The following is a 20,716-nucleotide window of genomic DNA, read 5'->3' on the forward strand; positions in this document are numbered from 1 at the left end:
ATAAAAATAATGCCAAGGTAGTATATTATTTTGTTCCTAATACATGTGACAAATAAAGCCTTATGGAATCTGTTATTTCTGCTTCTTTTAAAGTTGGCTTGTCCTGAATTTAAAAATTATGATTATAAAGCCAGTTTTTTTAGTAGTGATAGTTTGATAGCATGTTTTAAATAATGCAAATTTTAGTAGTGATAGTTTGATAGTATGTTTTAACTAATGCAAATGTTCAAATAATATAGGTGTTGTTTTTTATTGTAATAAGCATGATTTGAAGTATGATTTCACATATTGCATGGTTTATTACCAAAGGGAATTTTCCTAGGTACACAATGCTTAAAAGGAAGAGAATAAAATGTTCTAATCTTACGGTAAATACCAAAGTCTAGTCACTCTATCAGGATGGAAGCAGGCTTTCATGAAAAGTAAAGGCTAAAAGGATTGAGGTATACCTTTTTTATGAGCAGTTTCTCTGGAGAGATGGAATCCAAAACAGTGGCGATCCCGGACAGTGGGGATCTCCTGCTGCTACAGGAGATACAGGTGTTGGCTGGCCAGACTCAAAGCTCAAAGGCCAACAGGATGTGGCCCTGTTGCAACATGAGATGCCAACTCAATGAAAGCAGCCAACAAAGTGCAGCCTGCCATGGCCTAAGCTTTCAAAGTATCTTTCAAACTCTTGGGTTAATATGTATTTTGAAGTCCAGTAGTTGAGGTCAGTAGCTCAGATCTAGGGTATGATAAGGTCCGATATAATATTACTGAGGAGAGAGAAGTTCATGCCAACTTGTCACATATAGGGTCTAATAGGCATCACATGCTTGAGTGGAGGGGGATAACACTCCAAGTTCTTATTACAGCAATATATAGCATCGATGTAGCAAACTTTGAAATTACTTCAAAGCTACATACTAATACGACTAAATGTTGCCAGTTGACTTATTTGTTTTAGAATCTATATTTATAATAATTGTGCTATTTCTTTATTAATGAATTCATGAAATTTAAGATGTCTTATCATAAGACCATAATAATTTCATATATATTAGCATACAAATAAAAATCTATGTTCAAACTAGTAAACTGAAGTTAGATCATTATGCTAGTCTGCCTACTGGTCTCTTATAGATCTGGAAGAATGGAAACTACTAAATTTAAATTTTTACCAAAATCTTACTACTTACCTGAGAGAATGTGACTTTCAGAGATTTTTTAACATTGGCAATTTTAACAGTTGTATTGTTTCCTTTTAATCATTTGTTTATGTCTTTTGTTTTAATTGAGGAGGCTAAACCTGATGGATTGGTGACTGATTCATCAGCAGGTAACTTTATTTAAAGCAGATATTTTTTCAATTTTCTTTCTCTTCTTATTTTTTTTTCCTTTCTTTTTCTTTGATGTCTGCTAAATGAATTTTGTTTCATGGTTATGCTTTATGACTTTAAAATGGGAAGATAATGGTCATATTTGAGGTTTAGAGAGTTATATGTGAACGTCATAATTTAATCAGTTAACTAAAATTTTAGTTTTCTTAGTTCATTATATTTTGAAGTAAGAAATAAACTTCTCGAATATTACATTAATATGGTTGTTTAATGAAAATGAAGTCTGTATTAAGAGTAAGATAGTTTTTTTATGATAAAGTATTAGGAGTTGACTGCATACTTTAAGAAATTAAAAATTTCAAGATCTTGATTAACTTTCTAATTCATCCTGCTTTGTAACTGATTTTGTCAAGAAGGGCAGAATGTTTTCCTTTTTGAGCCAGGCTTGATGACTCATGCCTATAATCCCAGCACTTTGGGAGACTGAGAGGAGAGGATGGCTTGAACCCAGTAGTTTGAGACCAGCCTCAGGAACATAGTGAGATCCCATCCCTTTAAAAAAAAAAAAGAATATATTCCTTTTTGGTCAGTTGATAGATATAGGAAAATAACTGTGAAATATGAAATCAAAATAATTTTTAATCAAATATTTGTAGATTATTTGAGTGATTCTAAATATTATTTCATTTGCATTGTATGTTTGTAAATTATGATTTGTGCCTTAAATGAATCAGATATACTTAATTCTTGAAATGTCAAAATACTCTACTTGTAATTGGATAATAAACTTAGGTTGATCATCTTTACAACTGTAATGAATATAAGTAATAACAGTGTAGCGTATGTAATTAACATGGTATTTGAATAACCATGACACTTTTTTTGTAGAACTACAGTCTTTGGAACAGCAGTTAGAAGAAGCCCAAACAGAAAATTTTAATATTAAGCAAATGAAAGACTTATTTGAACAGAAAGCAGCCCAACTGGCTACTGAAATTGCAGGTAAATTGAGTTATAATTTTTAAGCCAGTAAATCAATCTCATTTCCTTTTTGCCATTATATACCCTAGCAATAAATACAGTATTTTAGTGTGTTAAAGCATTTGCGATAAGCTACAGTGGTAAGTAATGGATTTCAGAGTTGCTATGTAAATTATTTTGTTTGTCCTCTAGCTGCCTTCCTTCAAAGGACTGGTATTTCTCTGTAGGTTCTTCTTGAAATTTAGAGAAGATACACTTTCTTTTGTGATATGTTTAAAGATTAAAAAAGGAACATTTTAAAGAAGTGAATTAAATAATATAAATATAACACTTGGTTATACTATCACATATATATATTTTTAACATGTGCTTTTAGGTAAAATATTGTATGTGATTAAGTGTACATTAAAATACTAATTATTTACATAATGTTGAGTGGAATTTATGTAGACAAACAATTTTAAGTTTATTTTATGTAATTGGAAGTATAAATTTACTGTATATATTTATGGTTGTCTAAGGAATGAGAATTTGAATTAGAGTGACATACAGATATGCAAAGTAATATACAAGAACTTATAAAACTGTCTTTCCCTTAATGTCATAAAACTAATATTTATATAACTATCTTTAATTAGATATAAAGTCAAAGTATGATGAAGAAAGGAGTCTCCGAGAAGCTGCTGAACAGAAAGTGACACATCTGACAGAAGAATTAAACAAAGAGGCAACTGTAATTCAAGATCTGAAGACGGAACTGGTAATTTAGGAATGATTTATTGAGATATACTCTTAAACTTTTCTGAATTAAAAATAAAATACCCTGAAGGAAAATTTTTTAAAATATAATTTGAGTAAAATGGAAGATATAAACAAGTCCCTATATTCTACCAGCTGCATATATATTCTATATATGATTTTTAAAATAAAAATGGAATGTTATGATACATAACTTACTACCTTAACATTTTTGTTGTTTCTATCTAAATATCATCTGGCATTTTAGTAATTTTCACATCTGCATTTCTGATTGTGGTCTTCTTCTCTTGCATGTTAGTTTTATAAATCCATCTGTTTTTAGGGTACTTTGTGTTGAATTTCTAGCTATAATTCCAAATTCAACAAGTATAAAATCAAAGTTTCCTTTATTACTGTATTTCTGTTATTGGAACCATACATCTCTAATCCTCTTCTAAGTCTTAATAATCTTGGATCTGTCCTTGACTTTATTTCCTTTATTTAGTTCTCAATAAATATGTAAATTAACTATATCCAACGTGTAGCAAACTCTAATTTTGCTTACATCTGCTCCTTCATTTTTATTACCAGTTTCCTAGAATAGAAAAAGAAGGAATGTAACATTTTCAAGTCACTGTTATGACAAATAGTTGTAGTTTGTGAAGCAAAGGAAAACAGAGTAATAAAGATAATTGTGAATTCACTAGGTTGCACCTTGAGTTGTAATACTGTTAAAAACGAGGTAGGATGAGAAGAGGAGATAGCTTATTGTGGGAGAAGATACCAGTGCTGTTTGGAATCTAAAAATTGATATTGAAGATTGTTTTCCTTTTGATTTCTTTGTAGTGAAATTGATTCTAAAAAATGTATGTTATTTTAGTTTTTCACTTTAATTTTTAATTAAAATTTGTTGCTTCACAGCTTCAGAGACCTGGTATAGAAGATGTTGCAGTGCTAAAGAAAGAACTGGTCCAAGTTCAAACGCTAATGGATAACATGACCTTGGAACGTGAGCGAGAGTCTGAAAAACTCAAAGACGAATGCAAAAAATTACAGTCACAATATGCTAGCTCAGAGGTAATGAAGTTCATTGTACTTAAATGTGATTGATATTAGCTTGTGTAGTGTATACTGTTGAGTGAAGCCAGGATTTGAGATTTTTCTGAGTGGCCTATCAAAAGAATGTTTGTCGTTCTTTCATTTTTGGCCTATCAAAATAATATTTGTCATTCTTTCATTTTTGATCTGAATAATACTTGTTTATAGTCAGTGTGGTCTCACAGTCAGTATATTTTGCTTTATAAAGCTAGACACTCAGAGGAATATATGCATAAAGATTATTTTTCTGTTTAATAAATGATACATGTTGCTGAGAGATGACTTTTAAGGTTAAATTTACTCAAGGTTAGTTGATAAATGGTAATTGAGTTTATCTTAGTTTGGTAGAAATAAAGGAAGAATGGTATCATTTTCTACAATTATATTACCATTGTTGTTTAGAAAAATATTTAAGAAATGCTTATTTTATAATAAGCTTCTTTCTTTTTTTTTTTGAGATGAAGTCTCGCTCTGTCACCCAGGCTGGAGTGCAGTGGCATGATCTTGCCTTACTGTAACCTCTGCCTCCCAGGTTCAAGCGATTCTTCTGCCTCAGCCTCCCAAGTAGCCAGGATTACAGGTGCCACCATCAAGCCTGGTTAATTTTTGTAATTTTACTAGAGATAGGGTTTCACCATGCTGACCAGGCTGGTCTCGAACTCCTGACCTTAGGTGATCTGCCCACCTTGGCCTCCGAAAGTGTTGGGATTACAGGTGTGAGCCACCATGCCTAGCCATAAGCTTATTTCTAATGGATAGACTTTGAATTATGAATTTGAAAGAAGTCTTAAAAGGAGCTAGTTTAACGTTCCATCCAGTACTTCCCTTTACAGCAACCCTGATAAGTGATCCACAGTCCTTGCTGGGTGTGGTATAGGTGTGCATATTTCTTCCTAAGTCTATTCTGTTGAGTTGACATTTGTTTCCCTGTAATTTACATGCACTGGTTCTAGTTCTCTCCTTAGAAATTACACAGAATAAATTGTTCCTCTTTCCACCTGCGGTGGGTGTTTGAAGACTGCTCATATTTACACTGAGTATTTTCTCTTCCAGGATAAACATTCTCAGTTCCTTTTACTATTTCTCACATGACATGACTTTGGCTTGTAAATCCCTTGTATAATTATGTCAGCATATAACAAACTCTAAGATATATAACAAATAAATTTGCTTAAAAATGCTAGCCTTTGTTCTTTTTACTTTATTATAGGAAACACTTTGTTATCTTTAAGCTCCCTTATGAGAAGTAGACCTCTGATTTTCATTTTTTCAGTTTAAAATGTTGTTACCGTGACATTGTAATTTGAATCTCTTGAGTTTTGTAACTGGTGATATAAAAGCCACTCTATTCATAAATAGTAACATGTCATCAAGCTTTGGGGTATAAGTATTATAGATAACCCATGTTATTCATTTTTCAAAATCTTCCTTCTATATACTCATGTGAAGGGGTGGTGAAAGTTCGTGGATATAACATACGTTGGCATGTAAAACCTTATGATGCTTAACACTTCACTCTCTAACTTATGATATTTAGATGCACACTGTCCAAAATTGATACTTTGTAGCCAAATAACACTTAATTCCAAAAATTGTCAAACAATTTCAGGTGGTTCATGAACTTACTGAAGTCAGTTAAAAGTTCTTGTTCTACTGGTATTATTAATCAGCAAAAGGCAGTGATTAATCTGTAAGTACAAATGTGGAATCAAGGAGAGGCTGAATCAAAGAAGTCTCATGAGGAAAAGTTCTATTCAGATGTTAATATAGAAATATTTAAACCTGGGTGAACCCAGTCATTTATTTCTTTGTTTCAGTAAGAACTGCTTTTGATTAGATATGTCTGCCTACTGGTATTTCTCAAAAAAAAAAAAAAAATTACACTCTGTTTTGATTTAAAAATATCTTAAATCCTATTTGAAAATTTAAGATACTTGTATTATGGTGACTAAAATAGAACAAAATTAATGGCTGTTTTAGGAGTATGTATTTTAAAGTTGAGTCCTCTCTGACTTACTCCAGCTGTACGTTTTGGAGTTATACATATGCTTGTTAAACAAATAGAGTATTAACAAGGAAAATAAATTTATATATTTACTGGCATTTTAAAAAATGTAGGCTGAACATGGTGGCTTACCCCTGTAATCCCAGTAATTTGGCAGGCTCAGGCAGGCAGATTGCTTGAGTCCAGGAGTTTGAGACCAAGCTGGGCCACAGGGTGAAACCCTATCTCTACAAAAATTTAGCTAGCCATGGTAGCATGTACCTGTAGTCCCAGCTACTTCGGAAGCTGAGGTGAGAGGATTGCTTGAGCCCAGAAGGTTAAGGCAATAGTGAGCCATGGGTGCCCACTGCACTCCAGCCTGGGCGATAGAGGGAAACTCTCTCTCAAACGAACAAACAAAAAAAGTTGAGAATATAATGAACTTGCTAATGGGAAGACATTTTTAAGTAATATTTTATTTGAGAGTTACTCTAATTTAAGAATTGCTCATTTCAAAGTAATATTTAAGAATTATTCTAATAAATTCTTAAGAATTTAGAGTTTTATGAATTTATATTTTTATTATTGTAGATTAAAATACCTTTATATGTAAGGAGAAGAAGTCATTTAAGATGAAAAACCTATGATTGGAGTTTGGTTTTCTTTATTTAACAAATTATTTTTGGTAGAGACAAGGTCTTACTATGTTGCTTTGGCTGGTCTTGAACTCCTGACCTCAAGCAGAACCTCCTGCCTTAGTCTCCCAAAGTGTTGGTATTAAAGGCATGAGTCACCACACTTGTTCTATGACTGGAATTATGACAGATTGGGAGGTTAAAGAATTTAGTGTCTCTCTCCATTATCCTCCTGCAAACAGGGCTAATGGTAGGAAACAGTTATTTATTTTTCTAGAAACGATATTTCTAGGAAAGAAGGAAAATGGCTTAGAAATCAGTCTGTTATGTCTTCATTCAAATTTTCTTAAAAATGTTATCTTTCAAGTATTTGGAAATCAATTTAGAAAGGAATTTATTTGTGCCTAGTAACTGGATAGGTGATTTAATATTTCATTATATTTTTAATAAAACAATAATACTTATTACCTATTTAATTAATTAATAGATATGTAGTGATGAATGAGACCTAGACTATGTTAAAATATTTTGAATAACTTAGGAAATGGCAACTTAAAAGTCAGAAATATATTATTACTAGAAGCAAACTTATTTTTTTGAGCACCAGTAGGTTTTAGATACTATGTTAGGCACTTAAAACATGTAGTCTCATTTGTTTCTTACAACCCTGTAAGTTTATTAAGTATATTTTACATATGAGGAATCTGAGATGCAATGAGGTTAAGCAGTTTAAGGTCACACCTAATATAAAAGCTAGGGTTGGAACTCAGGGCTTATCCAAAGCCTGTGTCAATCCCTTTTTATCATATTGTCTCCTAATTTAGGTGGTCTGATGATCACCTTATAAGTAAATTTGTGCTATTAATCTTAATACTTATTGTTACTTTTTTATTTTGCCATATTGTAATATTGGTATTGCATAATAGCTTAAAATACTTTTGAGTTGTGTCATACCATTTCCATATAAAAAAATTACTGTCTAATTATTTCATCTCATTTATTTGTTTATAACTGCATTTGTTTTTTAGCTTCTCCTTAATCTGAATATATGACATGTTCTATTTATTAAAATTCAGTTCTATTTATTCTCAAGTATGTTAGTGAATTATAGCACTTTATTATAGATGTTGCTCCTTTTACTAAACCTAAACATTGGCATCAGAAACAAAAGACATATAAAGGAATTAAAGAAGCTAAAAATTTATTATTAAGGGCCAGGTGTGGTGGCTCATGCCTGTAATCCCAGCACTTGGGAGGCCGAGGTGGGTGGATCACCTGAGGTCAGGAGTACAAGATTAACCTGACCAACATAGTGAAATTCCACCTCTACTAAAATTACAGAAATTACCTAGGTGGGTGGTGGTGCATGTCTGTAATCCCAGCTACCTGGGAGCCTGAGGCAGGAGAATCCTTTGAACCCAGGAGGCAGAGGTTGCAGTGAGCTAAGATCGCATCATTGTACTTTGAACCTGGGCAATAGAGTGAGATTCTGTCTCAAAAAAAGAAAAAAATTATTTTTAAATGTCAAATAAGCATTTATTTCAAATCAAATTAATGGCAGTTTTAGGAATATGTATTTTAATATTGATTTGAAATAAATTGTTATTTGACTAGTATATCTAGTTGGGGCTGAAGATATATAATCTGGTGTACATCATTAACCGTGTATGTCCTTGTTTTATTACTTTCATTGAATGTATACCTTATGAATTCATTGACTTCTTTTTGCCTGGGTATTTTTGAGGGCATATGGAAAATATCTCATTCTAAAGCATTTGAAAGTTCTCTATAAATAATTGGCTGTTTTATAGTTTGGAAATTGGGGATTTAAAGGTTAAAAAGTATTATTTATAAAAAATCTACATTATTGGAAATATCTAAGCTGTAATCAACTTATATTTGGTATAGCAGTTAATGGAAATGATTTTTAAAGAATTTTTATTTTTTTCCAAATAAATTTATTTGAATCCCAGTTTTAAGAGCTAAAATGTTTATGTATATATGGAATAAGTATGATTACCCCCATGCATAGCTATTAAAGTATTTAAGTATCTTTTAAAGTATGCTATCTAAGAGGCTGGACTTGTAGTCATGTTGGTCATCTTTATTATGTGCTCAAAGTGTGCTTCTGTCAGTCTTGTCTGCCACCTTTCATCCACCATTTTGTTATTATTTTTTCTGCTTTCTAATGGAGATGCTTAAACTTGAGGTAATGTGATTTTGGGAGACTTTTTGATATTAATAATACCCTTAATGTATCACCTTCAATTGTTACATGACAGTTTTGTGTTTTAAGGCAATTTTAGAACTTCAAAGACATGCCCATTTTTGTTTTGTTAATCAAGCATAGTTTCAACCATTTAAAAATGATTATTTACTAATAGTTGTAGCATATTAAAACAATAATTCTAATTCTAATTCTAATGCACCAGCAGGATGTTTGCATGCAATATCATTCCTTATTTTGTAATGTAAACTTTTTTAGTAAAAATTCAGTATTGAATTCAGCGACATTTCAGAAAAATCAAGGAAATGCAAACTGTTTTATAGGATCTAATATACTGTTCCTTGGAAATAAGTATCTATTAACTCCTTGGAGGTATAGTTACTAATTCCTTTAGTGAATTTTTTTTGTGTCTACCAAGTATTAGGGACTGCTTTAGGTGTGGGGATTAAAATACTGAAAAGACAGAATGCTTGCTTCCTTCCATAAGGCTTAATCTTTTGTGGAAATCAAACAATAGACTAGAAGTATACTGAATCATAATCAAAACCAGGTAATAATAAGGGCTGTGAGGAAGAAAAATAAAGCATGTATGAGCCATAGTGGAAGTGGGAATACTATAGGACAGTTTTAGAATGGTCTGGAAAGATCTCAGGGAGGATATGTGTGAGAAGAATGAAGTAAGCAAGAATCAGAGTGAAGCAATGGGAGCTAGGATTCCCAGGAGGAGGTTGAAGTCCAAAGCACATATAAGCTTCGCCTGTTAGAGAAGAATGTCAACGTGAACAGAGATCTTTGAACTTCACCCATAGTGATATCTGAAGAGAGGATGTATTTACATTTTTTTTTTTGTAGTTATCTTTCTTTAATCTTTATTTTTTCCCCAAATATGAACATAATATGTGATTATTGTAAAAGATCAATGTTTCGTAATATGCAATTGAAAAGGGGAAACCTTTCTGGAATTCACTCTCCTCACTCCTTTTCTTCATAACTAAAGTCTACCTCTGGATGTATAAGTCTTCCCACATCTTTCTTTATTGTCCCCTTGAGTAAATTTTAAAGTTTTAAGGGCTGGAATTTATCTATATAAAAATTTTAGTGTTCACAATATACAAATTTGGTGTACAAAATGAAAATAATACACTTAGTGTCCAGTTTGTAGTTGTTAACCTTATACAATCATTTATAAGAACATATCTAAAAGCTATAAAAAAGATACAATATTTTTGAAGCATATTTGCTTTACATTTTCATTATTTCATAAGGAAAGTTTTACTGTTATTCTTACTAGAAATTCTTATTTCTACATGTTGGAATTTATCAGCAAGATAGACCTTACACTTGGCTTACTACATTTTATAAACTTCATTATGAAATCATGGTATTTTAATGAAATATACACATGATTTACATTTTATATATACTGTTATTATTACTGCATATTATGTGCCAGAAATCTGTGCAAATTTTTTGATATTTACAACCAGAGATTTAAATATGATATTTTTCGTGATAAATTGGCATTTTTGCCATATGATTAAAACGTAGTAAGTTAAAATAGTCAATTTGTTGCTGATGTTTATTTTAACATCTGTAACCCTGCTAACGAAAAAATTTTGAGGTTCAAAATTACTAGGAATGATAATTTGAAATAAACTCCCAATAGCTAAATCCATTTCAAGGTTACATGTTGAGTTTAAAACAGATGGTTTTAGGGTAGGCCTTTAACTTCAGTGTAATTGAAAATGCATGCATAATTCAACATTTTCGTCTTTGAATTATGTATGTATATATTATTATGTACATACATATAATTATATATGTATATTAATATATCAGCTGTTACATATGTTACTGAATCACTCTGTATAAGGTGTAACAGTATGGTAATGTTACAGTTTGCTTTCATTGCATCAGAATTTGTACATTTAAATGAATGTTTTCCCAGAAAGGTATGTATCTCAGACATACTCCATTCCTAAAAGCATTTTTGAAACTTATTTTAATTGACATTTAGCCCATTTGGAAGACACTAAAAAACTAGTTTTATTATTTTATGGTTATTAAAATAAGCCTAAGAATTTGATCATTCAATTCAATCACTTACCTTCTGATTATTATAGGCCCAAGTTATTAAAATAAAATGACCATTAAATAAAATAATTATTAAAATAAGATAAGCCCAAGTATTTGATCTTTCAGTTCACTTACCTTGCTTATAAACTTGATGGTTTCCAAAAATTAAAATAAAAACCACCATAAAATGGATGAAGATACACCACCACTGAGAATTCCTTAAAAAAATAAGTTCTAGCCGGGTGCGGTGTGGCTCAAGCCTGTAATCCCAGCATTTTGGGAGGCCAAGGCGGGTGGATCACGAGGTCAAGAGATCGAGACCATCCTGGTCAACATAGTGAAACCCCGTCTCTACTAAAAATACAAAAAAAAAAAATTAGCTGGGCGTGGTGGCGCGTGCCTGTAATCCCAGCTACTCAGGAGGCTGAGGCAGGAGAATTGCCTGAACCCAGGAGGCAGAGGTTGCGGTGAGCCGAGATCGCGCCATTGCACTCCAGCCTGGGTAACAAGAGCGAAACTCCGCCTCAAAAAAATAAAAAATAAAAAAAAAATAAGTTCCACACACTCTGTAACGGTTTCCAAAAGAAGAGTAGCCAAAGATCTCTTGAATAATATTATTGTTGCCACAATAAGTTAGTGTCTTCTGAGATTTCTCCCTTGAAGACAAAAGCACTCATTTGTAATGTACGATATGAATAAGTATTTATAAGTATTTACTAAGAAAAAATTTAAAACATATCTTATCCATATTAGAAAGTTAATTCAGTAATAAAGAAAAATGAAGAAATTAAGAAATCATTCAGTAATGGAAATGATTGTAACTTTAGAAATAAAGTGGAAAGTAAAGCCAATAAGCAATACTAGAAATATTAATATAATAGAAAGTTATTTTGTCCATGTCATTTGCAGCAGACCATACCTAAAAAAAAAAAAAAAAAGTCTCTCTAATGGTTCAGCTTTTATGTATAAGAAATTTATATTTCCAAGATATTTGCTTACCTCTCTTTCTGTTGTACTATTTTTAAATGATCAAACTTGCTTTAATAATAAAAATTGATTTTCGAGTTTTTTTAAATGTTAAAATGGGCTGGGCTCAGTGGCTCATGCCTGTAATCCCAGTGCTTTTGTAGGCCTAGTGGGAGAGTCGCTTGAGCCCAGGAGTTGGGGATAAGCCTAAGCAACATAGCGATACCCTCTCTCAAAAGAAAATAAAAAAGTTAGTTGGGTGTGGTGGCACACGCCTGTAGTCCCAGATACTCAAGAGGCTGATGTGGGAGGATTGCTTGAAGCAGGGAAGCGATCGTACCACTTCACTCAAGCCTGGGTGAAAGAGCAAGACCCTGTCTAAAAAAAAAAAAAAAAAAAAAATTAAAATGCGCTAAAGCAAGTTCATGCGTGATGATTATACCTGACCATAGAGTGATCTAGCTTAATGTAATTGTGTATAACTTCAGCTTGGTAACTTCTTTGGAAAAAGACATTTTCATTACAGTTTAGAAAGATGATTCACCAGTATCATTCTCCATGTTGCATGTTTGCATATACATGTCTTAAAGTAAAAGGATAATTTTATGCTGTAGAAGTTGGGAGAAAATGTAGACATAACTTGCATATTATGTTTAAATTGACGAAGATTGAAGTATAGAGTTTAAGAAACAGTAAATTTAGGTTCGCAGTTTGATACTTCAGAAACTTAAAGTAGGATGCCAACTTTTCATTTTATGTATTGCTAAATAAATGAGGTTGTACATCTTGGATAATTCCAAAAATTAGTTGTAAGCCAAAAAAAGCATAATGTGGCACTATGGGTGGTAGGATAAAGAACAAAGTTGACAATTCCAACAACAAAAAATTTGTTTTCTTAAAACCTTTGTATACTTTCATTTCTTTGTTTTTTAAAAAGTTTAGTTTGCTCTATTTATTTATTTATTTTTTTTGTTAGGCCACAATAAGCCAGCTAAGGAGTGAACTTGCCAAAGGCCCCCAGGAAGTTGCTGTATATGTACAAGAGCTACAAAAACTTAAAAGTTCAGTTAATGAATTAACACAAAAAAATCAGGTGAGAATTTTAAAGCTATGTATATTAGTAAACTGATTTTATTTATTTAAAATTTTAATTTTACATAATTAGAAAATATATTGGCATAGTACAATGTGACTTATTCTGTTTCTTTTTGTTTTGTTTTGTTTTTTTAGTGTCAGTATGTTCACGTTATTGTGCAAACCAATCTCCAGAACTTTTTTTTTTTTTTTTTGAGACGGAGTTTCACTCTTGTTATCCAGGCTGGAGTGCAATGGCGCGATCTTGGCTCACCGCAACCTCCGCCTCCTGGGTTCAGGCAATTCTCCTGCCTCAGCCTCCTGAGTAGCTGGGATTACAGGCACGCGCCACCATGCCCAGCTAATTTTTTGTATTTTCAGTAGAGACGGGGTTTCACCATGTTGACCAGGTTGGTCTCGATCTCTCGACCTTGTGATCCACTCGCCTCGGCCTGCCAAAGTGCTGGGATTACAGGCTTGAGCCACCGCGCCCGGCCCAGAACTTTTTTTTTAAGTCCTGAAGATTGGTTTGCACAATAATGGGAAATAAAGTTGCAAAATTGAAATTCTGTAACTATTAACTTTATATTCCTCCTTCTCTCTAGCTCCCGGAAGCTTCCATTCTACTTTCTATCTCTAAAATTTGACTACCCTAGGTGCCTCATATAAGTGGAATCATATAGTATTTGTCTTTAAAATTTTTTTAAAAATTTTTTTAATTTTTTCAACCTTGGTTTACTGTATCCAGCAATATTTGTCTTTTTGTGACTGACTTATTTCACTTAACATAGTGTCTTCAAGGTTCATTCATGTTATAGCTTCTGTCAGAATTTGTTTTTTAAGGCTGAATAACATTTTATTGTATGTATGTATGTTATTATTCATTCATCTGTCGATAGACACTTGGATTGCTTCTGTCTTTTGGCTGTTGTGAATGTTGCTACTTTCAACATGGCTGTACAAATATCTCTTTGAGACCTTGCTTTCAATTCTTTACCTGTAAGTGGAATTGGTGGATCATAGGATAATTCCATTTTAAAATGTTGAGTAACTGCCATACTGATTTTCATAGTAGCCTTAACCCTTTCGTATTCCCACCAACTGTACCAGGGTTCCAGTTTCTCTGCATTCTCACCAACACTTATTTTCTTTTTTATTTTTGAGAGTAGCCATCTTAATGGGTATAAGATGGTATCTCATTGTGGCTTTCATTTGCATGCCCCTAATGACTAGGTTGTTGAACATCTTTTAATGTGCTTGGTCATATGCAACAAAACTGGGTTTTTGTTATGTAGTTGTAGGAGTTCTTTATATATTCTAGATATGAACCCCTTATCAGATATGTGATTTGCAAATATTTTATCCCATTCTGTAGAAATATTAAATTTGATGTAGTCTAATTTATCTACTTTAATTTTTGCTAAGGTTTATTTGGTGTCATATCCAAGAAATCATTGCTAAATCTAGTGTCATGAAGCTTTTCTTTTGTTTGTTTTTTCTAAGAGTTTTCTAATTTTTAGGTCTTATGTTTAGGTTTTTGATCCATTTTGATTTAATTTTTGTATATAGTATAAGGTAAGCATCTAATTTTATTCTTTTGTACATGGATAGCTGTTTTTCCCAGCAAGATTTGTTAAAAAGACTGTCCTTTCCCCATTGAATAATCTTGGAAGCCTTGTCAAAAATTACTTGACCATTGTCTTAGTCTGTTTGGGCTCCTATAAGATACTATAAACTAGGTAGCTTATAAACAATAGAAATTTATTTTTCACTGTTCTGGAGGCTGGGATGTTTAAAATCAAGGCACTAGCAGTTTTGGTGTCTGGTGAAACCTTGCTTTCTGGTTCATAGATGGTGCCTTTTCACTGTGTCCCACCTGGTGGAAAGGACAAGAGACCTCACTGGTATCTCTTTTGTAATTCCATTCATAAGAACTCAACCCTAAGGACCTGATTACCTCTGAAATGCCCCACCTCCTAATACCAGCTCCTTGAGGGTTAGGGTTTCAGTATGTGAATTTTGGGGGGGATGCAGACATTCAGACCATAGCAAAAATATATGTAAAGGTTTATTTCTGGCTCTCTTTTCTATTCCATTGGTTTCTGTGTCCATCTTTATGCTAGTACCACACTGTTGTGATTACTATAGCTTTGTAATAAGTTTTAAAATCAGGAAGATAAGCCTTCAGTTTGTTTTGTGTTTTTAAATGTTAATATTTTCTGCCTTGTTTCTTTATAAATGAATAACATTGGCCAGGCACAGTGGCTCACGCCTATAATTCCAGTACTTTGGGAGGCCAAGGCAGGCAAATCATCTGAGGTCAGGAGTTTGAGACCAACCTGGCCAACATGGTGAAGCCCCATCTCTACTAAAAATACAAAAATTAGCTGGGAATGGTGGCACATGCCTGAAATCCCAGCTACTTGGGAGGCTGAGGCATGAGAATCACTTGAACCTAGGAGGCAGAGATTGCAGTGAGCTGAGATTGCGCCACTGCACTCCTGCCTGGGCCACAGAGTGAGACTTCATCTCAAAAAAAAAAAAAAAAAAAAGCAGCAAATAGTATTTAGTTTGGGGGTACAGGAGGTGCTAATAGTAATGCTTTTTCCCTTTGTCTTTACTTTTTTAAAACCTTTTATTCAAAGGTGTGTATATTAGTTCAGTACTAATAGTAATACTTTTTCCCCTTGTCCTTACTTTTTTAAAACCTTTTATTCAAAGATGTGTGTATATTAGTTCAGTATTAATAGTAATACTTTTTCCCTTTGTCTTTACTTTTTAAAAACCTTTTATTCAAAGATGTGTATATATTGGTTCAGTTGTATTTTGGTGAAATATACGGAAAGTCAAGAAGGAAAAAAATAGAGCATAAGGGGAAAAAGAAAGAAATATAATTATCTATAAATATTAAGCCTTCTGTCAACAGTCATGTATATGAGCTTGGAAGTAGACGCTCCAATGCTTGTCAAGTTTTCAGAACTGTAGCTCTGGCCAGCAGCTTATTATAACCTCATGAGAAACCCTGAGATGAAATCACCCAGTTAAGCCACTTCTAGATTACTGACCCTGAAAAACTATGTGAGATAATATATACTGTTTTAGGCTGCTGCTGTGAAATTTCAGGGTAATTTGCTGCCCTTGGCCAGCTTTTTCTGCATTCTCAAAATAATTAAGGACTCCAAAGAGCCATGTCTGAGGTTATATCTATGGATATTTGCCATATAGAAATTTAAAAGGAATTTAAAAATATTAATTTATTTAAAAACATTAACTCATTAAATGTTAACATAAGTAACATTTCTTATGACAAATGACTATTTTCGAAAACAAAAAAATTCAGCAAGAATAGTGATGCTTTACATTTTTGGAAACCTCTTTAATGTCTAGCTTAATATAGGACAGATAGATTCTCATATCTGCGTTTATATTAAATCTATTGTAGTATGGTTGAAGTATATGAAGAAAGCCTAGTCTCACAGAGGTATGAAGTTGGAAAAGGAAAGAATATTTTAATAGCGTTCTCAGACAATTGTGGCTTTCCTTATTTGATACTGTGCTCAAATTTGATGATAGTGTCTTAAAAATTAGTTACAATGTAGAATCTGAAGCTGTTATCAGTGGACTTTTTGTACCCTGTAACATTAAAATTTGGTCTGTCTTGCCTTTTGAGTGGATCTTTTCCTGTGCATGATTTTGTAAGATCATGCATTAGTCATGTGGAAAATATTGGTTCACTGAGTTACTCAGATCTTCCAAATGTTGACACATTTGTTGTACAATAGAAAAACACTCACATTTGTCAACATCACCACCAATCTCAGAGTAGGCTTTAAATATGAGGAACCTGTCCAGCTCATGGTGGTGGATACGTGTTTTCCAAAATTCTAAGCTTCATTTGAAAGCTCGAATTTTATCACTGGCCACAAATACTATCAATTCTATTTTTTTTTTTTTTTTACTGCTTGGATCAATTCTATTTTTTAAAGTGACAGATTCCCTTCCTACTTAAGTTTGAATAATAATAGTTTGTTGTCTTTCTGGCAAAAGTAATATTTCATTTAAAAAAATGTGGCTACTTCAGCATAACTCAATCACATGAGTACTTTTCATGACAACTATATTATAGTGGAGCAGAAGTGGTCCACGTATACTTCCTATTTTTTATTTTTCTTGCTACTACAAATAGTATAGCTATGAACATTCATATACAAATCTTATGCATTTGTACAAGAATTTCTCTGTGTTAGATACTCCAAGTAAAATTTCTGTGCTGTAGAGCAGACCAATGCTCAGATTTACTAGATGACCAGCTATTTTCCAAAGTAATTATACCAGTTTACTATTGCTCATTTCCCATCAACCCTTGGTGTTAACTGATGTTTAAAATGTAATCTTTTTTGGCTGTGCTTTCCCCTAGTAAACCTCTAGGCCCTTGCTCCCCTTTTATCTTCTGTCAAACTACACAAAGAACACTTCTACATAATTTAGTTTTGCCTTTGTCCCTCTGTTTGATTTTTAATTTCTTTGAACCCAGAGCTTACCTTTTGTCTGTTGGAAGCTGACCAGGATATGTAGAGGAGCAGTTTACATGCAGTGGGTGTTGATGATCAGTGTAATTTATTGTGTATTTTTCAAACATTAAGCTACTAATAAAAGGCATGATTTGACACTGATAGCTGAAATGTACAGTCAAATAATCTAGCATACACTTTGGGGGTGTGTGTTTATGTGTGTGCCTATATGTATTTTCACACATTGAAAGAAGTACTATGGCCGTTTTATAGATAATGCATAGAATCAAGATGATTTCAGAGTGTTAGAATTGGAACATTATTAATTAGGGAATAATAAGACCTTCTACTAATCTTAATAATGCCTTACATAAATATAACACTTTACAGTTTTGTTTTGTTTTATTTTTCCTAAAGGGTTTTTCTGTTTAGGATTTGGTCACCAGTCAGTGCAAGCCAAGAGTTGCATCTGCCTTTTCTTATTATCTCACTATCTGCCTCCCTCACCCCTCCTCATCCCATGTCTTTGATAAATTGTAATTGTTGACAGTGGTGATTTTCATGTGCATTGAATTTGTTATCTCTCTACTTGGTCGTTTGAAGGCTAGTACATGAAATGTCCTGGGCAGCTTTTGTGGGTCACAGGTAGTATCAACATGGATAGATAACATTGTAATATATAATGGATGGAAAAGAAAATTGCTATTGTGTTAATGTCAAGGTTTTCAAGTTTAAACCAGTGTTTTATAATTACTAAACTTGAAAACTTAAAAACACAATGGGAAAATTGAAAAGACTTTCTTCTTCATTTTTAATAAAAATAACTTCTGACATTTAAACAGCTCAATTGATTGTTTCTTTATAAATTCTGAACAAAATTATATTGCTTATCTACAATCACTACTATAATTTAATATAGGTCATTGTAAGAGACTGACTTATTTTTTGGGTCTCACCTTTCACCCCTTTTCTGTCCTCCATTGTTCTCCTTTTCCACCAGTTTCAGTTCTAAGGTGCTCACATGCCAAAGTGGGAGCCAGATGTGGCTAGTAGTTATTATATTGCTGTGTATTATCTCTATATTGCAAAATAGTATATTGATAAGAACAGTATAGTACAATAATCATAGGCATTCTTAAATCTTTGTCACTCACTAGCCTCTGAAAGTCTGTTTACTCTACTGCCAAGAAATGTTATTATACCCACTTACCTCTTAGGATTAATAGGAATATTACATAAATTAATAGAAGATAAAGTGCTTATTTGACTTTTAGTAGGCACCTTAGTGAATGTTGGTTGTTATTTTGAATTGTTAAGTGTTGTGATACAGGATTGGGTCAAGACCAAATTTCCTAATCTATTGCCTAGTAAATTAGAAAAGGCTTTTGTATAAAACATAACTTTTTAGCTGAATCTTTAAGGATACTTAAGGAGCATTTCACATGGCAGAGGGGTGAAGACATTTCATTTTGAGACCTAGGTGTACAAAAGATATAGAACAATATAAGAGTATATGTGTCTCATAAAATAAGAGATGTTGGAGAGTTACAAAGTAGTTTAATTTGTTCATTCTCGCCAAGCTATTCTGAGGAACAAGTGAGATGAGATCTCTGAAATAACTTTGTAAGCTACAAAGCATTACAATATGGCATTTTTTGTATTCCTTTTTATTACCTGAACAAGTAACAAATGAAAAATAGAGCCTAATTTATGGAAATTGGCACTGTAAGAATATATGTTGAGATAACAATTGGTGAAAGAAAAAGGGTTTGGATATTTGGAAGGGAAGAATTTTACTTAACCAGATGATAATTAGGTCATAACATAGGCTTAACATGCATTTTGTAATTTAAATTTGAATAGGAGATGTATTAGGGTGCATGAATTAATTTATTGAATGTCTCAATTGTGTTGTGAAAAATTTATTGGATTTAGAATCATAATCTATGACTCTGCCATTTGATCAGTCATATCAGGCTCTGTCAACTTCAGCTTCCTCATCTGGAAAATTCCTATCTCGTATTTTGTTTTAAAGATTAATATGGAAAAGTAAAAATGCTCAATATTTTTTAATGGATTTCACTATACTTTAAAAAGTCACTCTTCAAAAACCTTGTATTCACTATAATATTTTGCTTCAGATTCCATGGGAAGACTATAATAATGAAATGTTTTAATAATAAAATATAGTTAGCCTTTTGAAAATTACAAAGTGTGAGTGGATTAGGTTCTTTTGAAAAGAAAGTGGTTTCAGTACTTTTAAAGAAAATTTAATTCTCTTTTATCTATGTAATAATGCTGGTAGATTTTCATTATTTTTCTTAGGACAAGGCAATTTTAATCAGTCCCTAGTTGTTGCCATATATTTTTTGCCTCTTAAAGAGTGAAACTATCTCAAGGGTGTATAGAAATGGTGGGATTATTTTGTTACTTTCTAAGTAAGTCAGGGGAAGAAGACTAACTTATTATGAACCTTAATTTTTGTAGCATATTTTAAAAGGCATATGCCACCCAAGTTCTCAGTGTATGTGAACATGGTTGTATTTATGAAATTCAGTAACAGAATTCTCTCTCTCTCTTTTTTTTGGGGGGGTGGGGAGAAAGAAAAAAAGAAAGAAAAAAAGATGAAAGAGAGAAAGAAAGAAGAAAAAGAGGGAGAGAGAACAGAGTCTTGCTTTATTGACCAGGCCAGAATGCAGTCTAAAAATGGGTATTAAAAACCTCTTTTATGCCAATAATTGTACTTAACAATGGAGACAGGAAGGAATAAGGGAGGAAAATAACAAACAAGCAGCCAACCAATTTCATTTAAACCTGTGAAATGCTATGCAATTACTGAGGAGTGCTTTACTTCCAATTATGCAGTCACTTTTAGAATACGTGTGATGTGATACTGAGAAGAATGTATGTTTTGTGGATTTGGGGTGAAGAGTTCTGTAAATGTTTATTAAGTTTACTTGTTCCAGGTCTGAGTTCAAGTCCTGGATATCCTTGTTAATATTCTGTCTCATTGATCTGTCTAATATTGACAGTGTGATGTTAAAGTCTCCCACTGTTACTGTGTGGGAGTCTAAGTCTCTTTATAAGTCATTAAGCACTTGCCT

At 32.6% G+C, this 20,716-nt stretch overlaps 1 protein-coding gene across 1 annotated transcript in view; it reads left to right on the top strand.

The window, feature by feature from the left end:
- Positions 1 to 20,716, top strand: part of EEA1 (early endosome antigen 1) — a 155,388-nt gene that overhangs the window by 71,566 nt on the left and 63,106 nt on the right. The window contains exons 6-10 of the mRNA XM_039472113.2: positions 1,282 to 1,321; positions 2,211 to 2,324; positions 2,942 to 3,063; positions 3,963 to 4,118; positions 13,004 to 13,120. Coding sequence (XP_039328047.2) covers positions 1,282 to 1,321; positions 2,211 to 2,324; positions 2,942 to 3,063; positions 3,963 to 4,118; positions 13,004 to 13,120 — 549 coding nt within the window. The remainder of the gene's footprint in view (positions 1 to 1,281; positions 1,322 to 2,210; positions 2,325 to 2,941; positions 3,064 to 3,962; positions 4,119 to 13,003; positions 13,121 to 20,716) is intronic.

This window comes from Saimiri boliviensis, chromosome 7 (genome assembly GCF_048565385.1).
Source record: "Saimiri boliviensis isolate mSaiBol1 chromosome 7, mSaiBol1.pri, whole genome shotgun sequence".
In the NCBI taxonomy this organism is placed as follows: domain Eukaryota; kingdom Metazoa; phylum Chordata; class Mammalia; order Primates; family Cebidae; genus Saimiri; species Saimiri boliviensis.